Here is a 27,756-nt window from a genome sequence, read left to right as displayed (position 1 = left end):
AAATGTACACAGATCCAGGATGAGATGGGAATCAGACTTGAATATAGCAATTGATGAAGAACTCTGGTCAGATTTGTGCCAGAACAGTTTGTCAACAACGGTTAATGCCCGGTACAGACTTGTGCATTATAATTTTCTTCATCAACTGTACCTCACCCCAGAAGGTACAGTTGATAAGCTACATAAATCCAAACCTGAATTGTCAGAAATGTGTTTCAGATGTGGTATAGAGGTTGGCTCCTTCCTACACTGTACCTGGCTTTGCACAAAGGTGAGGTCCTTTTGGTATGACTTTTGTAATGCCTAATCTAAGATCGCAGGGGATACCTTTCCATTGGATCCTGAGCTATGTTTACTGGGAAACTTCACAACTTTCAACGGGTCTTTAACGAAGCTTCAAATTAAATTTGCAGAAATTGCTCTATGTGTGGCCAGGAAATGTATAGCAATGATTCGGAAGTCTGATTCCCCCACTCTCATCGACAGATGGTCTGTGGAAATGAACAGTTGTATTCCTCTTGAAAAGATCACATATAGTCTCAGAAAGAAATAGAAGTTATTTTTGAAAATCTGGCAGCCTTATTTGGAGTACATGGGTACATCACTAACGGTACCATAGAACTGTAACTATTTGGAGCTCTGAATAACATAATGCATTTGTGTCATTGCGGTATCTTGCTCTGTTCTGTGTCATCCTATGCACCAACCTTTTATTTATTTTTATTTGTCTTTGGGTGGGGGGGAATTATCTATTGACATTATTTGTTTAATTAGTTTTATTTCATCTACTTGTGTATTTTTTTGTAATTTTCTGTAATGTTTAATGTAGTGTGCTCTGCATGTTCTCTTGCAGTGTGAAAATATTAGAAAAAAAAATGTATCCTAAATTATACAATTCTCTCTCTCTCGCTCTCTCTGCTGACGTGGATTGAGTAACTGCATCAACATTACGACAGACAAATGTTTGCACCACAGAGCAACACAGTGCCAGTTCTCAGGTCTCAGCTGAACAATGCTTTTACCCTTGAGTGCAGTTTTTGTGGCACAGCTTGCACACTTTCATCTCATCTGCGTATTTCCACACCAGCATGTCGTTCTCCCCTGGCACGCCTTGGGGACAGCGAGCCACACAGAACAGGCCGTCTTGGAAGCTGGCACACTTAGTACAGTTTCCAGAACCCTGAAAGAATAAGAAAAAAAAAAACTATATTTACAAGTCTCTTGAGAGCAGTAATAAATATTATGCAAACGGCTGTCTAATAGTAATAAAGCAAGCGGTGTTCATCTTTCTCATGAAGATGTAAATGTTTGGCAATAAAAAACCCACCCAGAAGTGTCAGGTGGTTTAGTTTTGGCTGTCCATCTCTTCATACTTGGAGACTTTTTGCAATGCAATATTTTCTTTTGTCTATTTCTCTTGTCAATAACAATATCATACTAAATGTTACAGCTCTTAAACCAGCTCCAAAAAGAAGCCGGGACTTGTTGTTTTCAGTCAGAGACGAGATTATGACCATTTAAAAGTAGACCAACTAGATGAAACAGCCACACCCCCTTATCCCAAACACAACATGTCTTGTGGCTACATGCATTATGGTCTAATATCTTATGTTGATGGAGAAATGGGATGCGCTGACACAGCAACAGCTTTCATGCTGTGTAATTGTTCATTTGTGGTGCTCTTTGTTTCAACAAAAACTTGAAATACAGTGGAGACATTTTAGATTAATAAATAACGTCCACAAAGCTTTTTCACAGTGTTTTTTTCTGCTCATTTTGAATTGCAATAATAGTTTGGTGGGACACACATACAGGTGCATTGCAGGTTGCAGTCCCATTCATGCGTCGACACTCGGGGTGACAGTTCACGCAGGTTTTATTCACGACGGCCTCCCGAGGCTCTCTGCAAAAACAACAAGAAAGCTGTCAGACTGTCGCCACTGTCAACAACAAGTTACACGTGAAGCGAAATTCTTGATCCCATTTTTGAGGGCACAAGTTAACTTGTAAGCACGTTCGAGCTTCAATGTTTGACAGAAATCTGCAAAGATAAACAGATGTGAGTGAAGGAGCCATCTCAGCGACAATGTTTCTCTTATATCTGCTGGAGGTTTAACTTCAAAATACCTTGGACTCATTCTTGTTCTTTCAATTGATTCAATAACAAATCCCCAGTGTCTCATGTCTAGTCTGCAAAGCTTGTGTTATGAAAATAGACTTTGAAGGAGTTAACTGTAGAGTGCACAGAGCTGGTGTTCAGACTGTTTGTTTGTATTAAATAGGGAACACTGCATTTCAAAACTTGAAAAAGGCATTCAAAGACAGATTCCTCCCTTACCCCTCCAGGATGTTGCAGGAGTCAACACAGCTCCCATCCCGGCTGTGGTCCCGGCAGGCAAAACACATGTCCGGGCCGGGGCCCCAGCAGCTGTCTGTGGAACACTTCCTGTCACACGAGTTGTTCAACCGGGCTGAAAACAAACATATTCAATATCATATCTCATCTCAATTAATTATCTCAATAATTATCCAATTATTAAATGGTGGCTTGTGCGTAGAGTAATCAGAAGTTAGAAAACCAAACAACAACACCAACAACAAAAAAAGGGATCTGGCTGATTTCTTCGTGGGAAACCAATTTTAATTTACCACACGTGGCAGCAGCAGCATTTTCCTCGACGGTAGCACTTTGGCTTCCTGATTTGAAAAGCGCCTTCCAGTGGGTTTTGTCCGTGTAGCACAGGTTTCGGTTCTTAAGGAGGACAACGTCTCCATCGCTGATTTCTTTCAGGGAGCGAAGGCCCAAGTAGCTGATGCCGATTACAGACACCATAACACTGCGGCTGCCCCTACCAGAGACAAAATGGTGGAACAGGAAGAGAAGAGGAGAACAATTAGAGATTTTATGATAGGCTTTGGAAAAACAAATTCATTGCTCCAGTGGTTGTGAATCTACAGAGGTCTTTACCGTTTAGTTCGTCCTCGAACGATCTCCAGATTCTCAAAAGGACTGAGTGAGGTCATATTCTCGGGCCACGTTTGAATCAACAAGTATCCTGAAGCAACAAATGAATTGTTAGTTGTGTAACTCTTTAGTGTGCATTTAATGTGTCATGCATTCAGTCATGTCTTAAGCACTCTCACCAGTAATTTCCTTCACGGTCTTAAACACATCAAGCTGCGCAGGCTCCAACTTTGGTGTTTTGGTATACGGATCTCTACAAATAACAAAAATGCACATGTTGTCTGCCATTGGTAAAGGTGCCCGGTGATCTACTGCAGTGGATATAGAGGATGTACACAGACGGGTACGGAGGCTGTAATGCTGTTAACGTCCTTGACTTACCCATGAATCGATGTGTGGATGATGGCAATGTTACCATTGATTTTCGTGCAGTTTTTAAAGGAGTCAATGTTGGTGGCATTGATGGACAAGATGTGAGTCAGGTTCCCCGTCCCAAGTCCGTTACACACTGCAAACAAAGCAGCAGAGAACGTGATTCAAAGCTCTTGACCATACTCTACTTTTGGTATAAAGCTAAAGCAAACTGAGCGAGGCAATTTATTGAAGGAAAACTGTGTTGTAGTACTTTAGTAGTCGTAGTATTCAGACCCTTTACTTCAGTAAAATAAGCAATACCACCTTGTAAAGTATAGTAACAGGTGTAATCATTATCAGCAAGTATTGATTATGCCAGAAATGTGTTCCTGTATTATGTATGATGGAATTGGATTATTACTGTATTACTGGTACATTAACATGAAAGTAGCATTATAACAATTGTACATACTAATACGTGGATTATTTCACAACATTTATGATTTGACAATAACATTTGCATTTAAAGTATAAGACTGGAACCAGTGGAAAACATGTAACCTGGCTCTCTCTAAATGGATCAAAACAGACTTGAGAGTGGGATCAATTTGATCACCTATCGTAAGTGAATAATCATATTTTGCAAAACAATAAAAAAGTGGAATTGTAATCAGAAATATGTCCCCAGGTTGATAGCTTCACCCCGTACCTTTTGGGCACAGCCCGTCACACTTGGCGCACTTCCTGATTCCTCCCTCGTCCACCTCGAACGTGTTAACGCTGCACGTCCGCACACACGCTCCATGATCGGTCACAACATAGTTGTCTGGAATGATTTCAACGTTCATTTCTTCATTAGCATGCAATATTCAACATTTGCAGCTTGAATAACATCAAACCAATCTAAATGTGCCTTTAAGCATTAATAACCTGTATGAGTTATTCCATAGTATGACTGTAGGTACAACATAATGATGCAGGCCTTAGAGAATGCAATTTAGGGTGAGAAATACTGGGACAGACTGTGTGAGTTAAACAGATGAGGAGCAGTTGTTGCATTAACACGGCCTGAAACTCAATAATTTTCTTTCTGTGCTTCTATAGTTTATAATTAAACTTAGACAAACTTTAACCACTGAATATGTAACAAGCCTGAAGGACAACCTGGGCACTTGTTCAGGATACCACAATGTGAAAAAGCTCATAATCATGCATGATGTATTTCATTTTGGCCAGTGAAGCCTACTAGTTTTACTTTATTCATCTTGACTGTCAGCTGCAGCGCTTACCATAAATCACACCCGTCTCCCACATGCAACTAAACTGCACACCCAATAAGTTTTGAGGGAAGCATAGTTTCTTCCAGAAGAACGGCACCAAAACAAGTGGTTCACAAACAACACTACAAAACTACTTTGTTAAGTTTAGGCAACAAAACTGCTCAGTTAGGTTGAGTAAAATGACTACGAAATTTAAACAAAACAAAAAAAGCAACGAAAGTACTTTGTTAGGTTGAGGGAACAAAAGTACTTTGTTCACACGGGACACAAACAGTAGTCTCCTGGGTGAATGTCCTGTGTTTTTTTACCCATCCACCACTCTAACTCTTCCTTATACGTACTTCCACAAACAAATTCGAAAGTTATTTGCGATACTTTAAAAGCAAACGTAATCCACGACATAATATGTTTCCCTTCAAATGTAATTCATAATGCAGTTTTGTTATATGGGAATGCAATTTTTAGGAGACAGGGCTGCATACATATATTGGGAGTCGAGGAAGATCAAAAGTTTAATGAAATAAATTGGAAAAAAAAGTGTTTATTCGTCCTTACGTGGGCAGCTCTTGACACAAGTGGCCCCGAAGTTGTACTTTCCCTGTGGGTTGGCTACCAGCTGGTGCAGGTTGGGGTCGTAGCGCATGAGGCCCGGGCAGGAGTCTTTACACACCCCGTCGTCCTGGAAGTCCCGACAGGCCTGCAGCACAAACAACAGTCATCCAGTGCACTGGGACCATAACAGAGCCCCGCTCTTATGATAACACTGCATTCCTCTACAGTCTTGGCTGAACCCTCAGAGCTGCACAGAGAGTGAGAGCAGGCGCTGTAACTCGAGGCACTGCCAAATGAAATATTTAATCAGCAGTTATATCTGTCATTAGGACTGAAACCAATAGCAATACTTCTGATTATAAAAACAGGTGCTGCTGACTGACAACTTTGTTTTCGTGGAATCCAGATTGAATGCAGAAGTATGACGCATTCAGAGTGTTTTCTTGTTTAAGCTCGTCTCCTCGCCAGCTCCTGTATCCTATCTTTACTCTTGAAGGTGTCTTTCTCTCACCAGGCAGTCGGTGGGCCGCGGTCCTGTGCAGCCTGCAGCACAATGCTCATTACAGCAGTCGCTGGGTGAAGGCCCTTTGCATCTCTTAGAGCACTGCTGTGCACAGTTCAGCTTTGTTACTGGAAAAAAAAGAGCAGGACAAAGTCAGTGGAATGACCTGGAGCAAGTATTCTTTTTTCCCCCATTTATTTTTAGGCTGTTCATTTTGCGTGTACAAATTATGGCAAAAACCACGAAGCACGGATGGATATTCTGTACACTAACAATAATATATTGGTTAAAAAAAAATTACGTATTTATTCCCCCCTATGGTAGAATTAAATAACAGAATAACAACTCACAGATCTGACAGTTTTCAGGACCAGGTGCCCAGCACGAACCATTGAAGCAGCTTGGGTCGCATTTTCTACCTGTAAAATCAGCCCACAAGAAAGAAACCCTTTAAATTCCTAAACAATCACATCATGAATTCCTGTGCGAACATCTGCTGTGAAATGTTTCACTTACAACGTGGATGGCTGAAGGGAATTGGGAGCACCATTGTGGGTTTGTTGTCATTGTTGACGATATCATGCCACTGTATCGTTTCCACGTTGCATGGCTGGTTGGACCCAAACTTAACTCCTCCTTTCAGAATTTCTGCAAAGAAAACCGCCATGTGAATTCGATTAAAATTACACAATTCATTTTACAGCTTTATAGCAACATATCAGAGGGAACTGAAGACATGTAGAAGTGGACTGACCTGTCAGGTTGGTCAGAAGAAGCTCACTGGTCACCTGACTTGTAGCTTTCTCATAATTGGTCAGCACAGCGAGGCCAAACATTCCCTCATAGAGCGAATGGCCTCGAATGATGCGAAGGTTCTGCAGAGGAATCCTGGATGCTGTGTTGAGGGCGATCAGCACATAGCCGCCCACTTCTTCAATATTCTATGGAAGAAAATAAACGAGAAAGCCTTGCTGTGAACTTAAGTAGCTGACACGCAAAGCCAGGGGTTCTCCAAGCAAAACATGTATATGTTAATTCATTAAATAAGATACAAATTGAACCTGTGGGGATGCGATTTCCTGCATTCATATACATGTATATCAACCTTAATGTGGAGAAATTGTCTGTCCATGATAATGGTGGTGAAACAAAATTACTGTATTATTAATGTGACAGCCCTAAATAATATTCAGTTTCATTGAAAGATGGTGTTGATCGTTTCAAACTTACGGTCAAACTTAACATAGTGATAGATGATAATGACCACATCCTAATCTTTGGGTTGGTATTCAATTCTAGTATCCTTTTAGAGTATAAGAGCAAATGTATTAACTTTTTTATCCCATAAATATGAACAAGAGAGTGTAGCTTCAGCTTTAGGACCCTGACCGGACCCTGCAAGTCTTCCTCTCAGGCTACATATGACCCCAACAATCTCCACCAATGAGATGGTTGGAGCAATAGGTGTGTTGCCTGAGAATGAAAAAGTGAGAGGGGGGAGTTTAAAAACTGAGGGAGCCATACCTTCTCCTCACTGGACCTGGAACTATTGCAAGATATCTGCTGACTGGATGTTTTTTTTCCTGTGTTTGTGTCTGCAAGCTTGCCTGTGAGTGCATGTGTGTGTGGTCCCTCGCCACATCTGCCAAGTGTTCACAACCTTGTCGTTACAGCTGGTGTTCAAGCGAAGCTCGTCATAAACACACTGAATCATCCGTCACTGCGGACTCACTCTCCACTGATTTTAATTATCTGTACTGAAGGGACAAGATGAGCCTGCGAAGATTCAGCATAGATCGTCTATCAAACTGTATTCAGACCACCAGATGATAGAAAACGTCTCTCATCTGTAATGTGCACGTTTAGTCAGGGCTGGGCGAAAAATTCAATATCATAATTTATCGTCTTTCAGTGGGATCCAATCTAGATAAACAAATTGATTATTTCATCTACATTTATAATGACAAGCACACTCCAACTAAAATTCCTCAGAAGTTCTAACGTGTAATATTTTGAGGATATGAATACCATTTCAAGATTGTAGTTTTGTCTTTACGTCACAATTTACATGACCACTCAGTTTTATGCGATTAACAAACATTTATGTTAATTTTGTCCTCATTTAGTGAGAAACTACTCCAACTTTTCATTTACGGAATTACAACAAAACATGCTATATTGTGATATACATCGTTATTGAAATAAGGCATGACCAATATCAAGATGGAAGATTTGGGCAATGCGTTTAGCCTCCACTGCCGTGATGAGTACAGTCCTTACCGAGAGGAAGGACAGGTCGCGGTGCTCCTCCATGTAGGTGACCTCCAGGTTCTCCAGGACCACAGTGCAGTTGCTGTAGGTCTTCACCATGTTCAGGTAGTGGTCATCTTTGGAACCCAGGAGGTTTAAACGGTTGCTGATGCCTTGGCACACTGCAGGAAAAGAGAAAACAAAAAAAAAAAAAATTGGGGAATTTGTGTCAGAAACATTTACTGCTGTAACAGCCTGGTTCAATTTATGACAATGTCTGTCTGTCTGTGTGTGTCTCGGTTTGTGAATTTTCTCTGCACAGTCATAACTTGGCCGACTTTCAAGTGAGAACAAACGTTCTGGGTTGCATCTACACGACGGGAATCAAATCTCAGCGACGAAGTGAGTTTTGGCTCATGAGTCAAAGTGAGCTGGCTGTATTTATACTGGCAGAGGCCTCAATCTTTCCACTGCTGTGCGAGCTGGTTAAAACAACCACTGTGACCAGCATCGCCAGGCCCATTGTGTCATCTCAGGGAAAAAAGGATTTGGTGTGTCACAGATTCCGTGAGATTTGTGAGTATGTTTCATAGGGGAACTTAAGCTCTCTGAATCTCATAATTGATAACGGTCTCAATAACTCCAGCTGAGTTTAGGCACATCTGATGTTGGGGCGAGTTCTTGACATGACTAGAATACAACGTAGGGTTTACATCAGACGCTGATCAAGCACCTTCTCAAGGCATTGATAGAAAGATATGTGTGCTGATAATGCAGCCGACCTGCGCTTATGCAACAAAGTATTTGGATAAGGAAGGCAGTATTACTGATAAGTGCAAGTGACACACAAGAGACGTTCTGTGTAATGGAGTTTTTAAAAAGGAAGAATATGTGTCTTTAGAAAGCCGGTTGTCTTTCTCTGTTCCAGAGTCCCTTGAGCTGGTCAGACAGGTTCTGACTGGCACTGTAGAAAAAGTCAGCTGTGTTTAACACTGTGTCACCCCTCCAAAACACACACACACACCCACACACACACACCCACACAAATAATACTCATAATAATCACTAATGATAAAATATTTATTTATGGCTTAACTTGAGCAATAGGTTGAGAAAAACAAAAGCTTCTTCTTCCTGTTTCTTATAACTCGTGGTGCTGCTGTAATGTCTCTTGGGTCACATTCCACAACGTGTCTGCTCTTGAATGGAAAGAAAGCCAAAGCACGCGCTCCAAATTCTAAAAACACACCTCCCAACACTGTACATTACAATTAAACTTAAATGGACTGGAAGAAAGAGACACAGCATCATCTTCCAGCTCAGTGAAACTAGCCTCTGAAGACAATTCGTTGTACTTTTCCGCTTCCGCTGTGCATTTTGCTCACCTCGTTGTTTTGAATTGACACAAATCAAGAGCAAATCGATGGTGCACATAATCAGTGAGAATTAGGCTCTAACAGCTGTCTCCAGCCCTCCCTCTTCTTCCTCCTCCTCATTAGTTTGTCCCTCAGGGATCTCCCTGTCATGATCCTTGCAGTCCAGCAGCCTAACGGCGTGGCAACAGAGGCAGACTAGCAAAGGCAAGCTGACCGCAATAAATTGCCATTTGAGGTGTAATTAGCCCGCCTTAATTATTACGCAGACAGGGACACCAAACTGTAATAAACAAAAAGGTTATCCATGAGTGTGCAGCTGTGAATATGATTTAACCTGATTTGGACATTCTGACTGACGCTAATAGGGATGCTGATTATGGTTAATAAGTGTGTGTTGGGTTAGCGTATATAGGACACAAGATATGGATATCTTCCAGCCTGATTCCTGTCGGAATGTTTTGTTCAGGTAATATCTATAATGAGCAGTAAAAGCTGCATGAGGTAGGCGACTTCCGGTTCAACAAACCTCCTCCACCAGAGGTTCACTCGAGGAAAAGAAAAGTTGATTGCTCAAGCAAGCAGCAGAACAGCCAGTCAACACATTGTCCTCTGTCCACTTGTTGATAACTGCGGTTGCAGGTAGTAAATTAACTGATATTACACGACCATAAACCAACTTCCTCATCAGGCTGCAGATCATGAGAAAGAACCAAGGTCAGGTTGTAGCTAGTTATGACTAAAAGATTAACCGGGACTTTTATTTTCTTCTAACAACACAGCCTCATATAATTCGACTCCTCTATACAGTGTCGGAGTTAGAGGTGTTATAAAAGGTTGCACAACTTACAACTACCTGTCTGTAAGTAGAGACAGACTTACTTGTGTGTGTAACAGAATATGCAGAATGGAAATTAAGGGAACCCGTTTTTCCTTCACATCTGACTCATGAAATTTGTTACAAAAAACACAGCTCACTGTCTGCAATCTGCTTTAACGCGAGGGCGGGGCCTGCGGTGATGCAACTGATACTGTGACAAAGACTAATTGGAGATTGCTTCATTTCCTCCAGCTGTATTGACGTCACAAAATGTCCCGGAGGTTACTCTATGAGGAGGGAGTGGCAGGTCTGGAATATCTCTGCTTTAGTACAGTATGCGTGTGTGTGTGTGTGTGTGTGTGTGTGTGTGTGTGTGTGTGTGTGTGTGTGTGTGTGTGTGTGTGTGTGTGTGTGTGTGTGTGTACAGGCATGTCTGTGTGAGTGTGCAACACTGTGAGGAGTACATCATATTCCCTGGCCTGCGCCGATCAGCACCCAGTCACGGCGAAACAAAAGGCCCCATAAACCCAATCATTAGTCATCTAAGCTTGTTGAAATGTGCGGTCGCATATCACTTGATTGTGTGTTTAGTCGAGGACTAGCGTTGGAAGTCAAGGGTGTGTGGGGAGATATTTGTTTCTTGAGGCTATTGGATCTGCTAGCCTACAGGAAAAGAGACTGGCTAAGCAAATTGTGAGAGATAATTAGCTCATTGTTCAGGTCCACCCTCAGCACACACTCCAAAACCAAAACAAAATCGAGAATGCACATGTTGTCAAATCTGCGTTTCAACTACCTGTATTTCTCTCTGAGATATGGACATTGAGGAATAATCACTCAAGCCGATTCATATAATGCTTGACGAAGTTTGTTTGTTTGCATGATAAGCAAAAAAAAAAATCACGGGGACATTTTACAATATACTGTCGTGCAGTACAAAAAAACACCAGAAAACTACATTTTCTAACCATATTTCTAAGAAGAAACTGACATTTGTGTGTCTCTCGTGACAAAATTTGAATTATTTCAACATTGTGAAGCTATCTCGGGCTAAGCTAACTGGCTGCTGGTTGTAGCTCTATATCTAACAGACAGACATGCACATTGTATTCAAAATGTCCAACTTTTCCGTTTAAAAGCTTTCCTAAGGCAGCATTCACTGAGGGCCGACTGGTTTGCATATGTGCTACAGGTGTTTGTATTATTGTGTCTGTTTCCTACATTATGTTAGCAGCGTTCGCACCAAACTTCCAGAGTAAACCTTTCCTTTCAACTTTGAAGCTGGAGAACGTATTTGACAGAGAAAAGGGGAAACGGGTTGAAGCAGGGTATAAAACCAAAGTCACACAGACAAAACTTCCAGTAAATATTTGAGACACATTAACTAAACATGGTAAGATCAAATGCACAATGTTGAGTACCAAAACCAACCAAAGGAAAAAAGTCTGCCAAAAAAAGTCCCATTCTGAGGTTTTATTTAAATGTTTGGACCAAACTTTGTATTTTGGTGGCCATGAGAGGAAATGCGGAATGTCCACAAACGACAACTAAACTTTCCACAGTAAAAACCCTTTTCTAACCCATCTAATGGTGTCCTTTGGTTCACTGAGCCATCTACTATACATTTAAATCATCATGCTTTCTACTTTTCGGCAGACAACAGAAATGGCACCGCCCTGCAATTCAATTACGCTGTGTCCATAGTCTGATAATCAAATTATCTGAAAACTTATACATAATTAAAGGGAAGTAACAATGCTAACTGACATGACATGTTTATTTCTCTCTCCGACTCAACAGCATTACGGCAAAGTATCTTATGTAACTCAATCTGCAGTATCCCTCCGCTGATAACAAATCGATGCCAAGATGGATTCCCTTATTAAGAGGTAAATTATGGTTAACCCCCTCATGTGTATCTACACGGATCGTAACAGGATGTTGATGCTGTTGAAAAAAAATGCACGCTCTGCTTTTATTGGCCTCGGATTAAAGTCGGGGTCCACTTGGGGTTGCGTACACTCATATTTTAAGACCTCCAGATTTCAGGGAATCATAAATCTCCCAAAGCCCCCGTATCAGTGAGCGAACGGCAAAAAAAAAAGAAGAGTCTTTGCATTCAGCTCATACTTCCTCCGCTAGATTTTCTGGCTAAGATTCAGGAGGAGATGATGGATCAAATGTCATATAAAACAAGTAAAAGTAGCCATATTTGCGGGTGTGTACTATATTTTGATGTAGATACTTTGTAGTTAGACATAAAACAAATCCTGATATCCTGCTCTCAATACAGGGGAAATGCAATCTTCCTTTGCGTGGGAGATGCATCATGCATCAATCCCCTAGAGAAAACATATTGGGGCCTCAGAAAAAGACAAAAGGGGGCCAGTACAGATGAAGAGGATACCCCCCCCCCACACACACTTTCCTCCCTATCCCCAGTGAATGCAGCAACACAAGTCCCTTTGACATCACAGGAAGTTGATCCTTGCACAGGGTCAGCTCCAGACGGCTACCCTGCGATGCTGAACCAGATGGTAGCCGATCGTCATCTAAATCTAACTTCATGTACTAGAGAAAGAGAACTGATGGAAAGGAAGTGAGAGAAAGAAGAAGAGAGAGAGAGGAGAGTCAGGAGTAGTTTGTGGTTTTAGCTAAACGAAATGTAGATGTGGGACCTCACGGCCGGCTGTGGGTCACAATGTGGAAAGGGGGTGTTAAAGCCTCACACTTGATAGATGAACGTGGCTGACCTTTCCCTGAAGGCTCACAAAAGGGGACAAAACACTGGAGCGGCCAGCTGTAGAACAAAAGCAGATGAAGCAGATGAAGCGTCCCAGAAATTACGTCACATCTCCTCGAAAAACAGCTTAACCCCTAAGCTCGCCGGCCCTGCCTGAGTTTGAGCTCAGTCAGTGAAGTTTAGTCTGTTAAAAGCTGAGCAAAGTGACCAAATAAAGACCAAAAGGCCTTGTGTTTACTCTCCGCTCCTGAAGAGCACTCTCTACCAGTCAGTGAGACATTCCAGATACCTGTGGCTGGGCCCATCATAATGTTTACGCTCCACCTCAGCGTGAGGAAACCGTGGATTTAGGTTCTGCACAAACACAGGAATACAGTATGTATGCTCACTCTTCTGCATACTGGGATGAACCATTATAAGACCTTAAGGAATATACATTAGTCCAGTGTAATGCCAGATTGCAGCCAATTAGATTCTTGTTAATGTGATTTTGTAGTACTGCTGACAGCAATAAAAATATGCCATTTACAAAATTAAAATGTCTTTGGATGCAACGTCCCTGTTACTCAGCAGACCTCGCAAAAGATTCCAAATAAACACATTTTTCATCGACAGTAGTTACAATAAAAACTGTTTTTGAAGTCTGTGGATTATCCACAGTAACAGGGACATTGTTTCCCAATCAATATTTTTAATATGAACAACGTGTCAGATCACTATTTGTGATATGAAAAGGGTCTCAGCGCAGATTTACCACCCCACTATGGAGTTCCCCTTAGTTATAGCAAGACTTTACGCGTATTTCAGCTGCTTCAGCAACTTGGTTTGGTTTTGGTTCCCTCTCACTGCTCATCTGTATTGTTTCCAGCTGTTTTTTCCAGCAAAGAAGATGTGATAAATCCACAGAAAAAGTTAGCAGCCAGTTGGTGAAGTATAGCACAGTATAGCATTTAGCAGTTCAGGAGTCAGATATCTCCGTCAGGATTTAAAGGAAAACAATACAGAGCTAAAAAGACATAGAATATTATTGGACTAATTGCAATGATTGAATAATAAACACAAAATCAAATAATCGCTAATGTCGCGTGTCAGCACAATGTGTGATCCGTTTACAGCTTCTTTTTTTTTGTCAAAGATGTTGTCACTATTCCATTCATCTCTATTGTATTGGGGTGGAGGCAAACATCGTAGAGACAAACATCTCAAAACCTGGGCGAATGAAAGCAAAACGGTTTGCATGGCTATACCACAATAGGTATTTGTTTAGTTTTTTCGTACATTCAATGAGCCAAGTTTTTAATAAAAAAAAATATGAATTTAATATGTGGTTACTGACTTACAAGAAGAGCTTCCATTGCATTCATGCTGGTTATGTTTGAGCTACTGCTGTGAATAATCAACACTCCACATTTAACTCATATTAGTAATAGTTAATGATGCAGTCATTACCCAATAGTGATATCTACAACCAAAGAGATAAATAACCCATAAATGTTACAAGAAAAACTACTGGACACAAAGCTGATTTATTGGAGTTAGTTAAACACAGCTGCACTCCTATCACTCTCCAGCTGTGACCGATATATGAGGGGTCCAACACAATGGCTCAAATAATCAAACAATACATATCATTAGTCAGAAAATTCTCCCACATGCCCTGTTGGAAAGTCCATTAGTCCTCCATCAAGGCACCAAACAATCCAACTCCTGTTACCCAAAGCACACACAACCTCCGTTAGCCCCAGCCCCATTTAAATTCCAATAATGCACCCACCATTCTCCAAATGTTCCAACATTAAACCTACTTCCTCTTTAACGTCCAGACATTCTCTCTATTGAAGCTCGTTCTAGCCAAGACAACCCCCCCCCCCCCCTTCCCCTCTCTTTTTTTTCTTCTTTCTCCTTCCCTGTTAAAACCATACTCCTCTTCATCCCACAGGAAGCAAGGGAGGAAGACTGGAAGAGGGAGTGGGCGGTGAGCACACTGCTGCTAACTCACTGCCTCCCCCCTTCCCTTCCCTCCCCTCCCATTCCCTTCCACCGACCATCACTAAGCCATGCATGGAAAAGAAGAACGGAGGAAGACTGAAAGAAAAACAACTACCACAAGCGTAGAAACCCACACATTTCACACATCATTCCAGCAGCAGAAAGCAGCTGTGATTTGGGAATCCCCTGTTGGTTTAAGCATTCCCAGTCAGAGCAGCGGGCCCATGTTGGTGCACATCAAGAGAGGAACAGATAACTCTCACTCACTGGACTCCTCGCTCCATCTAAACAAAGAAGATAGACACTCCTTGAGGCAGCGTTTCTTCTGAAGGGTTTCTTATTTTTAGCCGATTGCTGACAGGCTCATTTGTGTGTAGGTCCAACCGCTGCTTCGCAGCGTTGCCTGCCAACAACTCTGTTACTGCCTTAGTCATGTCTCTAGAAACTCGGCCCCGCTGGAGTCTTCACAGAGAGAGACCCCATAAAAGGAATAGTCTCCAAAAGCCGTGGGGTTTGGATTAGTACGCTTCCCTCTGTTGCTCAGCCCTTACTCACTATTTCAACCTCTGGTTTACACATCAGCAGGCCCTTAAATCCACTGATGAGTAGTTTCTTCCTCATACACACTGGCAGAGGGCAGGAGTCGGGGACAAAGAGAGCTTGGGGGAATTAGTTTGGACAGCAGAGGAGCTCTCATACATTTTCAACACTCTGAAAGGGTATTTTGTTACATGTTGCGTTGTACCTCGCCAAAAGCATGACCAATTTAAATCAACCCAGGGAAGTTTGTAAGATTTTCACAACGTCTTCGTGTTGACACATCAAACTGAAATGTTTGAAATGCAACAGGGTGCCGCTGCCACTCGTACTCGGGGGCCCCAGAGTGTTCCGTTATAACCTCCAAGAGTAATTTCATAACAATTCTATTGCCACATAAATAGTGAGCAGTAACGACTGACAGACAATGGCGCAAGTTTTTCATCAAACACCTCTCCAACAAGCCCGCGGCTCAGATTTCGTTCATTGTTAGCATGCGGGGCCTCATCCTGCGCCAAAAAAGCATGCTAAACAAAGCGCCGAAACAATGCGTCAGCTTGTTTAAGATGATTGTGACTGAGGAGGGAGGTTGTTTTTAAGGCCGCCCCCTCACTACAGAGACACAGAGGGGCTTTTAGCACAACCTATGGCCTGGCTGTTTTGCGTCAGTCAACAAAGCCATCAGACTTGGCAGGCTGGAACCTTTTCTCGCTATCAGCTACACTGCTGAACACAAGGACCCTGGCGAAGAATCACTGTCCATGAAGCACATTACAAAACTCTTATGGCCACTCTAGAGAGTGAACTATCTGCGTACGAGCCAGGATACAAAACCTTTCCAACATTATAGTTATCCAATGTCCAAGCAAAGGAACAATTCGAAAGATTTGCCAGTTACCAGTTGAATAGTGGACATACAACATACACATACACCTTAATACTGGGGTGAAACACTAGTTTATATTACACATGTGCAACCATTACAAACATGTAATGGTTGTCCCATTACACATGAGACTAAACATGCATTTACACGGATACAATACACTGCACACAAAAAAAGCTGTTCTGGAGCTTTTGATCATAACACACAATCTTCCTCTCATGACAGTGAGATTGTTATATCAACTTTTAAGACAAAGGGATGAAAAGACCTGGATGCTCAAACTACAGCTGGGCAAGATTGTGTGATGAAATTGATGCTCCACAACAAAAAAGAACTGCCCATCTCAACTCTAAAAGGTGTCATGGACGAGAGGCCCTTAACGTTTACAGGAAAAGGGAAATGTAAACCACTCCATGACAACTTGGCAATCACCATTTGCAGAGGTTGATAGTGTGAAAGGATTTGTATCAGTTGCAAACAGCTCAACAGATGTAATGACGTTCCCAGCTACAAACTCTGGATCTCATTTCGGAAGTTTTTCCAATCGACCAACAGGCGCCAAACTTTTATAACCCAGAATGATCCATCAGATGATTTTATTTCTTGGAAGCATAAAGACATAAGCACATAAAAAGTGTACAAAACGCTGATTTACCAAGCCAGAATAACAGTAAGAAGAAAAGCAAAAGGAGCTCTGTCCTGCCAGTCGGGCATTCAAATTCCTCCTTGACTGTTTCATGCAGGCTTTGTGGGTTGTTTAAATGTCCTTTGACCCAAAAACCCAATTAGAATATGAGTGTTTTTAATCTCTTGGAAATTTAGTGGGTGACTGATTATTAAAATAATACTCGGATAAAAACTAAACAAGTGCATTCATATTAAATAATCCCAGACTGCATTCTAATCAGCTCAGGAGGAAGTTGTTGATATAGTGGATATGCTGCAGGTCCAGAGGGCTAATCCTTACTGCCTGGCACCGGTCCAACTGTGCACTCCAGGGTATTTCTACCAGGGAACCCATTCTCCACATTTCTGCACAGCTGAAGTGGTTTGTTATGAAAATTAAAGGAGAGTAGCAGATACTGATCATTCATCAGCGATGCTTTAAATGTCATGGGTCTGTAATGTGATGCAGTGCATGGGAACATGCTTACAGTAAAATACAGTATATAGCCTCCCCTAATGGTTTAGTGGGCAATCTTGCAATGCCAGTTCCACCCTTTTTTTTACGGAGGGAAACATTGCGAGTGAAGCCAGGAGAATTCCTTCTCTTTTACAGGCCGCTGGCTTCAATTATGAAAACATGTGGTAATGAAGATGTTCCGCTCAAAGTCCCACCAGGAAATTAATTCTGAGCTCAACGAAGCATTGGTGTTGTTGAAACTCACTAGAAAAGATAATTAGGAAAAGGTACTACAGAAGGCGTGTTGTGTTGAGAGCACATTATGTTTTAGTGCTACGGGAGTTAAACAAATCACAGATCGACTGTAGCCGAGCCTCACCAACGCGACAATATTATGAACACTGCTGTCATAACTATCTATAAATGGCTCGGATGAGATACGTTTTACGATGCTGATGAACTCGCTGAGAAGTAATGTTGGCTTGTAAAATCCTGGAAGCACGATGAGGGAAGGGCTGACATCTTCTTTTCGTTTTCTAGCTCACCCCACCACGACGCACTGCCAGCAGCCCCGACATCATTGTTGTCGTAATTCAGACTGCTATGTCACGAGGAGGGGCGTCTGTTATTTGCTTTGGCAGAATTATACTTCACTGGTTTATGAGGAGATTGAAGTACTTGCAGTTTTGGAGGCAAACCTTTCGGCATAAAAAAAATACCAAGCATTTGTACCATTTGAACGTTTCGTACTTTGTTAGCCACACAAGTAGCATGGCTTCGGTTGGCCCAACACTAGACTTAATTGTCACTGCTATTGGTTGATTTGCTACACAATTTGGTGCAGAGAACATGAATCCAAAGGACTTTGATAATCTTAATATAATTAAATAATATTTCTTCAGTTTTCACTCCTACTGTATCGACAGTTCCCAGAGGGTCAATCTCCATGAAATTTGGTGAAGACATTCCGGTTCCCCTCAAGGTGAATTATTTGGGAATCCTTCTTGTTTTATTCAGTGCCATCATCAGGTCAAACTTTAATTTGTCAAAGGCTTTAGTTTACGAACAAATATCTACAAAATTAATGACCAATCCATCAGCCTCAGCTGTACTTTGTGTTTGGTGCTAATTAATAAGCATGCTAACACGCTAAAATAAATGAACTTAGATAAACATAGCATGTTAGCTTGTCTTATAGGGCGTTTCAGTATGTTGACGTTAGCGAACTGCTGTGCCTATAAGTGCCGCCTCACAGAGCCCCTAGCATGGCTGCACACTATTTTTCCCATCTCTTATAATATTTGTGCGTTGGATTAAATGCAAGAATCCAATACAAAACTCAAAAAACAGCTAAATAGATTATACCCTAAGAGCCTTCACAACTTGTAGCATACAGGGATGCCTTTCCCCTCATTGTTTACACAGAGCTGTAATGTCATGTCTACATGGCAAGTTAAGGTCAAGGAAGACAGATAAGCCTGTGTCAAAGAAGACAAAATTCTGAAGAAAGAACCTTTTGTCCAAAGACTTGGAGGAAGGAGACGTCCATTCAAGTTTGGTCCACACATGAGCCATAGCATTGATGAGAACTGATTTATCTCCTGCATTTTCCTTTTCTTTGTGTATGTTTTTCAGTCATGGGATTTGCCTCATTATCTTATTTGGCCACCCATTCACTATGTGTATTGGCTTATTTTCAGCCTTTTCTCACATTTTATGTAGAAGAAACTCCAGGGAAGCTTACCACAATAAGCACACTGTAAGATAATTCAAGCTTTAAACTCTGCAACATGTCAATACCAGACCCATTCAAAAATGTGACAGGGGGTCTAGACGAGAAGAAACCCGGAGGCAATGCAGGTATCAGTTAACAAGAGACACGTCTGAATATGTTTTTTGCTTGTGAGAAAGTCTTTTCTGGAAAACAAGTTTCTTATTTTCCAACAGTGCAAATCAAATCATCAAGTCAATAAATCATTATTATCTTAAAGCTGGCATCAAGAGCCGCTGAAAGCAAGATACAAGATTATAACATCATTGAAGATGTTTGTCTTTTTTTCTTGCAGGGGATGCAGTGAGAATCTGGCGGGGTCATCAAAGACATAACAAGGCAGAACCCCTTCTGTTTCTATTTGACTAGTTAATACTTGCCCCAACTATCTTTTCAATGATGCAAAGTCACACACTGGAGATTTGATTGACACTTTACCACGCCCTTGCAATGAAGCATGTAATGCCTTAAGCACATTGGCAAAGAAAACACAAAGTAGTCGAGCGATGAAAACCATCAGACTTAATAATGAATATACACAATAATTGTGTATTGTATACATTAACTATATAGTTGTTGGTATTAACATATTTATCATGTCTGATGAGGAAAGTACTCAGTTGAAGTAAATTCAAGTCATGTCAAGTAGCACAATACTACGTCAAAGTCAGTTGTCCATTGTTGCACAGGTACGAGTGTGGAAAGAGCTAAACCCTGAAGCAACACACGACACCAGAGTCAATACAAACGAATGCAAAATCAACAAATCGTTCAGGTTAGAGCTGCTAAGGAGCTCCTACATCCTTTAAATCAGGATGTGAGGCAGGAAGACCCCCCTCTCTTTACACTGCAAAGGGGATTACAACTGAAACATCCTGGATCTTCATCCTGATATGTTTTGACAAATGCAGGAATTCCTTTATAAAAAAAAAAAAAAAAAAAAAATGAACTTAATGTGCCACAAGGCTCCAACCACTAACAGTGAGTCACAGTTTAAAATGCCTCCTTTAGTTTACTAGGCTAATGGACCACACAGGAAGAGGCTAAATGCACGTTTCAAGGATCAGCCACCACCCGTTAACCATTGCTTTCTTCTGAAATATTCTGAAATGGAGATTTGTTTGTGAAGCTATTGTTCCCTTCCCTGTGGGGGATTCCTCTTGTGGGCGAGCGATGTTTGAAACATTGCTCCTCAGAATGACCCTGAGGCGATTGGTGAAGATGCTACAGGTCTTTGGGTTAATGGTGAGGGAACGGATTTAAAAGTCAAAGACCTCACCCCATCCTTCTGATGTTTGTTTGTGTATCCTCCACTTTCCTGTTTTTCTTCCTTTGCTGGGATCCTTCTTTTAATCTGTGCCCTAAACCTGTCTATCTAGTTGAAAGCTTGTACATTTGCATTGTGACACAGAGACCCATAAAGTTAAGTACTGAATACAAATACAAAAAAGGATTTATCGGTCAGGGAAAAGGCCCTAGGCTGGCCTTTCTGAATTGGATTGAGCTACAAATTTCTCTTTGAAATATGGTCTTTGTCCAAGCTGAAAGCATCCGAGATGGAAACATGGTTCCCACTTTCCTTCTTTACAGTCACTGGTAGAGCTGGCTTCCTGTCTCAGCAGTTCCAGCCTGACGGGACACATTTGTAAACCGCTTTGTCAAACACATGAAAAACAAATAATTTATTCACTACCAAAATGAGTTGGTAAGAAATGTTTCAGTTGCTGCAAATGGAATACATGTCAAGTGTGTGCGTTGGCAACTATCTACAAACCAGCAAACCAAAAGAGAACTTTATTTAAACCCCCAGATTGAGCTTAAAGTAAGTCATGCATTTGTTCCCACACTATGTTTCTGTGGTTCCCAGTCCTGTGAGCTAAAACAATAAAATGAGGAGCTGCATCAATGTGTTTGTATGAAGATGCTTAACATACAGTTTGCATTTATGTTACTAATCAATACATTTGCAGAACGTTTGACTAATTGTTGGGTAAAAAAAAAAAAAATGGAATTCCTGTTGCTATTTTCTAAAGCTCACGTCTTTAAATAGCTTGTTTTGTCCAGCGAATAACCTTCGCAAACCTAATGATATTAAATTACCTATCACATAAACAAAGTGAGAAGTATCAGAAGGTAATGTTTATCCAAATATATGATCAGTTTTTTCATCATCAGGGGCTAAGAACACTACCAACAAAAGGCAAAAGAATTAAATCACACAGAATTATGAGCAATCCCAAACACACCCTCACCTCGGTGTCCTGTAGGAGATGGACACACACAGATTGGCCTTATTTTCCTTTTAGCACGACACTACATCTGATGAGATGGGAAGATAGCAGAGGGCCTTTTTTTCCGACGTGAATTCCTGGGTCTCTTTCCACTGGAGACTTCATGCACAGCCAGTAGATCATGGAAAGGCCATAAATTCAGCGGATCACTTTGTTACCATGTACAAACAAAGGACGCAAATCAGTTCAATGAGTAACCACATTCACTCACTTATTCCATGCTGGGTTCTCAGTGGATGTACACAAACTACAGAATGGATTTCAGTAGCTGCAGTTAAATCACAATACACTGCTTTATTTCGGTTCAGAGATCCAAAAGAAGAGCTTTCCATCGCTAAAACCAATGACGTAGAAAGCAGTATTTCCTAACGTATTAAATAGTCATGGCAGACATGAGAACAATGCATACAACATTACTGTTTGTGGGTTGTTGTTTTTTTACACAGAAGAGCAGTGAAACCAGACATGTAATTAGCGTTTGCAGAACTGCAGTAACTACTTGATGTTAAGGGCGACACAATAGATCTACTGTATTTAGATGTGTTTTCAGGGTTAAAAGTAAGAAGAAGAACAAAGGCTGTTTCCCTTCTGTGTTCCATCTCGATGACATGCACGTCTGGCCTGCGGTGCGTCCGCTGCTGCACGACTCTGATTTCGGTTGCTCTACAAAAGTATCAGTGCTGCCAGATAACCTGCCCTCTACAGAGGCACTATTGTCCCAGAGTGAAACCAAAGTCCTTCACCTCATTCGCAGCTCTCGAAATCTCGACCACTCAGACACGGTGGAGTTTATCAAAGCTTGGGGAGGGGAGGGCGTCGAGAAAGCCAACTCCCACGGCTAGAACCAAAAAGACATATTTCTGACTGACAATGGCTGCAGCAGATGCAAGTCTGGGAAGGTCATCAGAGGACCAGCGAAGACGCAGCAGCAGCAGTAGCACCAGGGCTGCTCTGGACCCCGACACGCAAACTAGAGATTCTAGGATTACACAGGATCATAACCTGTATTTCACTACAGACATCCATCTAATCCCAGAGTGGGCTTTAATGAAAACAAAAGGCTTGGTTTCCTGAAAGTGATGGGGAAAAAAAATAGATGACTGATGAGGAAAGCTGGCTTCTTGGATCCCAACACAACACAGAGGGGAAAGCACTTACTTCGGATGCTGAAATGCACTGCAGGAGAAACGTTTTGTCATGATTCAGCTCAGCTTTCGCAGGTGTGCAAGCACATTTAAATGCGAAAATGATGGAGCTGGACGTATGCATTATCTTCCAATCTCATTCTGTGTCCAGAACTTGAATAACCCATTAACTCTGGAAAAAGCATATTGATATTTAAGCGGTTTATCCTGTGCCTAAAGAGCCGGGGAGCCTCGCATTGAGGATTATGGATTAAGCTGTTGACATGCCCCTGAGATTAGTTTGATCTTTCACAGGTTAACCCAGTTAGAGGGGCTCTCACTTCACCTCATATCTGTAGCTGTGCTTTGGCCGCTTTGAAGAGACACATTCAACATTGAAGGGTAGAAGAAATATTGAAGCGTACTGTATAATAAAAAAAAATATTCATCACCGCAGTAAGGCTGTGTATTGCCAGGAATCTGGCAATACGATACGTATCATATTCCAGGGGCTACGAGTCACTATATTACGACACATTGTGATGGAAGCAATTTTAGTAAAATGGTCATACTATTAAGAACACACCACCATATGCATAAAAATAAAGTTTATTTATGTATATTTTTTTAATGCAATCTGAACAGTGGGTTCTGTATTTCCAACACCATAGCACTACTTTGAGAGCAAACTAAATAAAGTATTAAATTAGTTAGTTAACTTAGGAAACCAATAATTAAAAATTGACAGGGTCTTTGAGAATCGATGCAATTTCACAAAGTATAATACCGCGAGGATGAATATTCCAGATATTTTCTTACACCCCTGCTCTTCAGTACGACTGCAGTCACAAACAGAGGGAGTCCAATTGATTCTGAAACCATTTAGCATTTCATCTGGGAAATAAATCACCAGCGTTATTACTTGTGTCTGGCTGCCGGGTGGAGCTGTGGGCATTATTTACAACCTCCCCACAGATGATGACAGTTAATAAACTGAGCGTGCCAGCGCGCGGGACGAGGAGCTTTTCTATTATTCAGAAAGTCCTGTCTGACTCCCGCAGAAGCCATCACGCCCTGGCAGGCTGTCGCTGTGCGGAGGACCGTCGGGTGACTTCCTGTGGGACGGGCTGCTCGCTGTCAGGTGCATTAGCGAAACTCCAAATGTATTTTCAAAACTGCCTTAATGTCCTCCCGCAACAGGACTGCAACCAGAGGTGGGATACATAAATAACCACGTGGGAAAGAATCTTTTCAGGATTATCGTTCTATACCTTTGGTTATTCATCGGCCACAGCTGATTGTGATCCAATCAAGTGTTATGACTCTCGCTGCACCTGTCAAAGATAACACACAAAGCAATATGCCCCAAAGGTTTGTTTCCTACTCATGATCTCCATCAATTTGAAGTTCTTCTTTCTCAACTAGAAAACATGTTGGCACTCCTCGGTGTAAACAGAAAATCGACACAACTATTATAGATCCAGACAGTCGTCCATCTCTGAAAGCGATGTATCTCCCAGTTTGGTGATTTTAGAATAAGTCGAAGGATTACATGCTCCTTTGTGGTCTGAGAAAATGATTCTTCTTCTTAAGGTTTATAAAACCTTGCAAGCCCATTTGGATTAGCTCAGAAATGCATTGTCTCTAAACTTAGAACAAGACTGCTTTTCTTTCTATTTGATTTGACATTTTGAATATACTTTGTTTCCACTGTAAGGTTAATGCTATATTAAAGTCCTCAAGTACTGGACCATTTTAATTGTATCACATTTTAAAAGGAAGGACTCCTTTTTACATGTATTCATTTAGGTGGACTTGCAACTGACACATGCAGAAAGGATCACTTAGTATCAGTAATCCTTTATCATTGTGCCAGACAGAACAACGCCTCAGATTTTCAAAATAAAAGTTGTCTCGTGTCTATTACGGCAAAATTTTCCAAGCCCGGTTTTAATTCACTCACCATGATTGTTTTGTTATTACATGATCAGCCCACCAGGAACATCAACATCCGATAGAGAGGCAAAGGGAAACCAGAACCTCATTTGTACCGACACTGATAACTAAAAACCCTTCCTTGAAACATAGAATTTCTCAGCGGTATGTTGTGTGGCTTGTAGTTACTAAGGAGTTTTATTTTGAGTTAATGATAAGCTAACTGCAAACTGGACGGCACAACCCCATGACCACAATGCAGCACCCTCCAGCTAATATACTTTAAATCAATGACAAAATGTGCGTTACTCGTGTTCATCCAAATACAAAACAACGCGCATTTCATTGGTTATTTTTGCTGTTTCAGTTTGGAACGTGATTGGAGTTGGACACGTTGTTCAAATCAAGTTTTGACTATTATGGACACTGCGTTCTGGGAAAAACATTGTTTGCCACACAGAAACATCTGTCTTAGCCCCTGGCCAAAAACAAAAACCAACAACAACAACGAAAACTGTCGGACCAGATGGCGGAGCTCCGTACTCGCCCTGCAAATGGAAATTAATAGTAATTAAACCAAGTTGCACTGCATACCATACCTGTCATTACAGCTGTTAATTTCTAATCTTATCTGATCTTAATAAATATCTCAAATCAGTATTTACTGTGGGAGGCTTGCTGCAGCGTGAAATGTGCACCATCTAGTTTGTTTAGAAGCCCAGAAATATTTAGGGACTCTGTCTTTTTGGCTCACAAACACTTTAGATTTGTTATGGTTCTCTCGGAAAAAAAAAACGGAGCTGGTTGTTACTTGTTGGAGCAGACGGGAAAGATGCAACTTGCACATGCGCTGCTAGCACGAAGCGCACCGTGCTTATCTGCTTATAAGGAGGAACAACAGCGCAATGAGCGTGGTGATTCACGAGAGTAGGAAGTTACAACCATTAGGCAGGAAACTACTTCTTGATACTTGATACTTCTTGGTCACTTTCAAAGCAGACATCTGGCCTTTATGAGATCTGACTCACTCGAACGGCATACATGAATATATTTAAATACATTTAATCCGACACCAACATTGAGATGGAGCAGCTTTCCTGCGCTTCTTTTCCGCGCCAAATCTGTGTCAACGATCGCCTGTAGTGAGGTGTCCTGAAGAATGTTCAGCTTTAAAAAAAAAAAGAAAAAGACACAACAGCGAGAAAGCATTGAAGTAGCAGTCAAAACACTGCCATGTCCTTAAAAGAAATGCGATTGATGTGACCTTTACTTCAGGGCCAAAGGAAAGCACAAACACAAGCAGAGCAAGAGAAACCAAGAAACCTGTTCCTTCAGCACTTGTTTTCATACTTTCATCAGCCTGCTGCTGTACCACACTTTCCAGACTCTCTCTCTCTGTTTTTTATCAATCCTGCAAGTGGGATGAAGTGTCTGTCTTCACATTTTGATCTGATTTCCTTTGAGGGCCAGATGCAAACTGGGCACATGTATCATTTTTTATTATGTAAGAGGATGCACTCTCTCTCGTATACTGTGTGTGTGTGTTTGTGTGTGTGTGTAGGAGAAAATATGACAAGGTTGTGTACGTATATGGGAAACTGGTGGCATCAAAGAGCTCTTAGTGTGTGTTTCAAGGTGACAGCATCGCTCTGTTTATTCTATTTTTGCACACAATTAGGTCAAACGCTGCATAAAGACAAAAGAAAATACTCACACAAAAGAAAGATCCAAAGTATTACAAATAAAAATAGAAAAAAAGTGGGACTAGAAAATAAAAGCACGCAACTAATCTACATCCTCTCCCAGCATCATCACCAATCAATTTGGTGCAAATTATGGGTATTTTATAAACTATATTATATTGAAATTGGCCCAATTAATCACAACTTCCCCGCCACGCAGACTCGCCTGTAATCCTTATCAACAACTATCCCGGCTAGATACTGGACGCTACACTTGGTTAGAGCTCTCTGTGCAACTTTTTAAAAAAGCACACAGAGCAGCGAGACGGTCAGAAACTTTGTCTTTTCTCCCACGCTGGTTTAAGTTCCTCCGCGGCTTTTTTGAGCGGTCTGTGATTTTGTGCGAGATTTATTAAATAAATGGCAACGGAGAAAAGCGAAAGCCAGCGAAAGCCCTCCAGCACCAGCCACGTAACCTCCACGCGTTTGTAGGAGCGGACGTACCTTTCCTTTCCGCCAGAACGCAGCAGCCCAAGCACAGCAGAGAGGTGAGACTGAACCACTTCACGCATCGAGTTGCCATCGTGTTTTTCGTCCGCGTCCCCGGTGGGAAGGTGTCATTCCATACCGGGCAACAACGCGATATTCCGCTTGTTCGAAAGTCAAAAACAAATCTTTAAGTTTTAAAATACTTTTCCTTCTCTGGGAAAGTCAAACTTTTGACAGCTCCTCCTCCTCCGCGGATATCTCAAGTAGTCCGGGGCTCGTGCAGCGAGGACCGACTACTGGCTGCTCTGACGTCAGCAAGAGGGAGGACAGATGCGCCTCTCGCACCGCTCAGGTAACATTAAGCAGACTGGATGCTTTTTCTTTTTCTTTTTTATAGAAAGATAGAAATACACGTGTACTCTGTGGTGAAGTAACATTATTTGAGGGAAATGGTCTACAGTGTTAACTTGTATTAACGCAGGTATACTTATTTTATTTGTTGACATCCAGTTCAGTCGGTGATTCATGAGCTTCCTGTAAGGACTGGGCAATGATTCAATATGATCGTTTATTGTCTTTCAGTTGAATCATAATGTGTTGAAACCAGTGAGATGGCGTGATGCAAAATTAGATCATCTAAAACTGATAATACATGAAAAGCACAATACAAGTTCAAGTTTCTCAGAGATGGCCATTATTTCACACTTGAATTAAAGCTACAACAAGGAACGTAATGTTGTGTTGATTATGGCGGACCCTGTGGACGAAAGGGGTAAGGTTTCCGAAAACTAGGGTCCTGGTTCCTCCCTTCCCTTCCAGTGGGCCCACGAGAGTTACAAATTCTGATGTATCAACTGATATTTTTTTAATTTGAGATAAACACAAGCATGTTAGGATCCCTTAAATTTGGTCATTACATTATGAAATTCGGATCAGAGTATCTGATTTTGTGTAGTGGATATGGAGAGACTTATTATTACATCAAACACTTTGGGCATTTCTGTTCTGAAATGTACTGTTGGCTATCAGCCAAACTTATATACACATATAAATAAAGTTTTAAAAAGCTAATATCGGACGATATATCAAT

The 27,756-nt window shown here is 41.4% G+C and overlaps 1 protein-coding gene across 1 annotated transcript in view; it reads right to left on the bottom strand.

Moving 5' to 3' along the window:
- egfra (epidermal growth factor receptor a (erythroblastic leukemia viral (v-erb-b) oncogene homolog, avian)) overlaps positions 1-26,798 on the bottom strand; it is a gene marked incomplete at its 5' end in the record, with an annotated part of 40,327 nt that extends 13,529 nt beyond the window's left edge. Inside the window, 16 exon segments of the mRNA XM_079214945.1 lie at positions 1,023-1,180; positions 1,813-1,903; positions 2,339-2,471; positions 2,650-2,849; positions 2,969-3,056; positions 3,145-3,218; positions 3,347-3,473; positions 4,029-4,145; positions 5,155-5,296; positions 5,663-5,781; positions 6,004-6,068; positions 6,166-6,301; positions 6,408-6,594; positions 7,934-8,085; positions 26,682-26,778; positions 26,781-26,798. Of these exon segments, the coding sequence (XP_079071071.1) occupies positions 1,023-1,180; positions 1,813-1,903; positions 2,339-2,471; positions 2,650-2,849; positions 2,969-3,056; positions 3,145-3,218; positions 3,347-3,473; positions 4,029-4,145; positions 5,155-5,296; positions 5,663-5,781; positions 6,004-6,068; positions 6,166-6,301; positions 6,408-6,594; positions 7,934-8,085; positions 26,682-26,778; positions 26,781-26,798 (1,904 nt within the window).
- Between the last annotated feature and the right edge of the window lie 958 nt (positions 26,799-27,756).

This window comes from Taurulus bubalis (assembly GCF_910589615.1).
Source record: "Taurulus bubalis genome assembly, chromosome: 1".
Lineage (NCBI taxonomy): Eukaryota > Metazoa > Chordata > Actinopteri > Perciformes > Cottidae > Taurulus > Taurulus bubalis.
The sequence above is the reverse complement of the archived record's forward strand: the minus strand, read 5'-3'. Positions and strand labels throughout refer to the sequence as shown.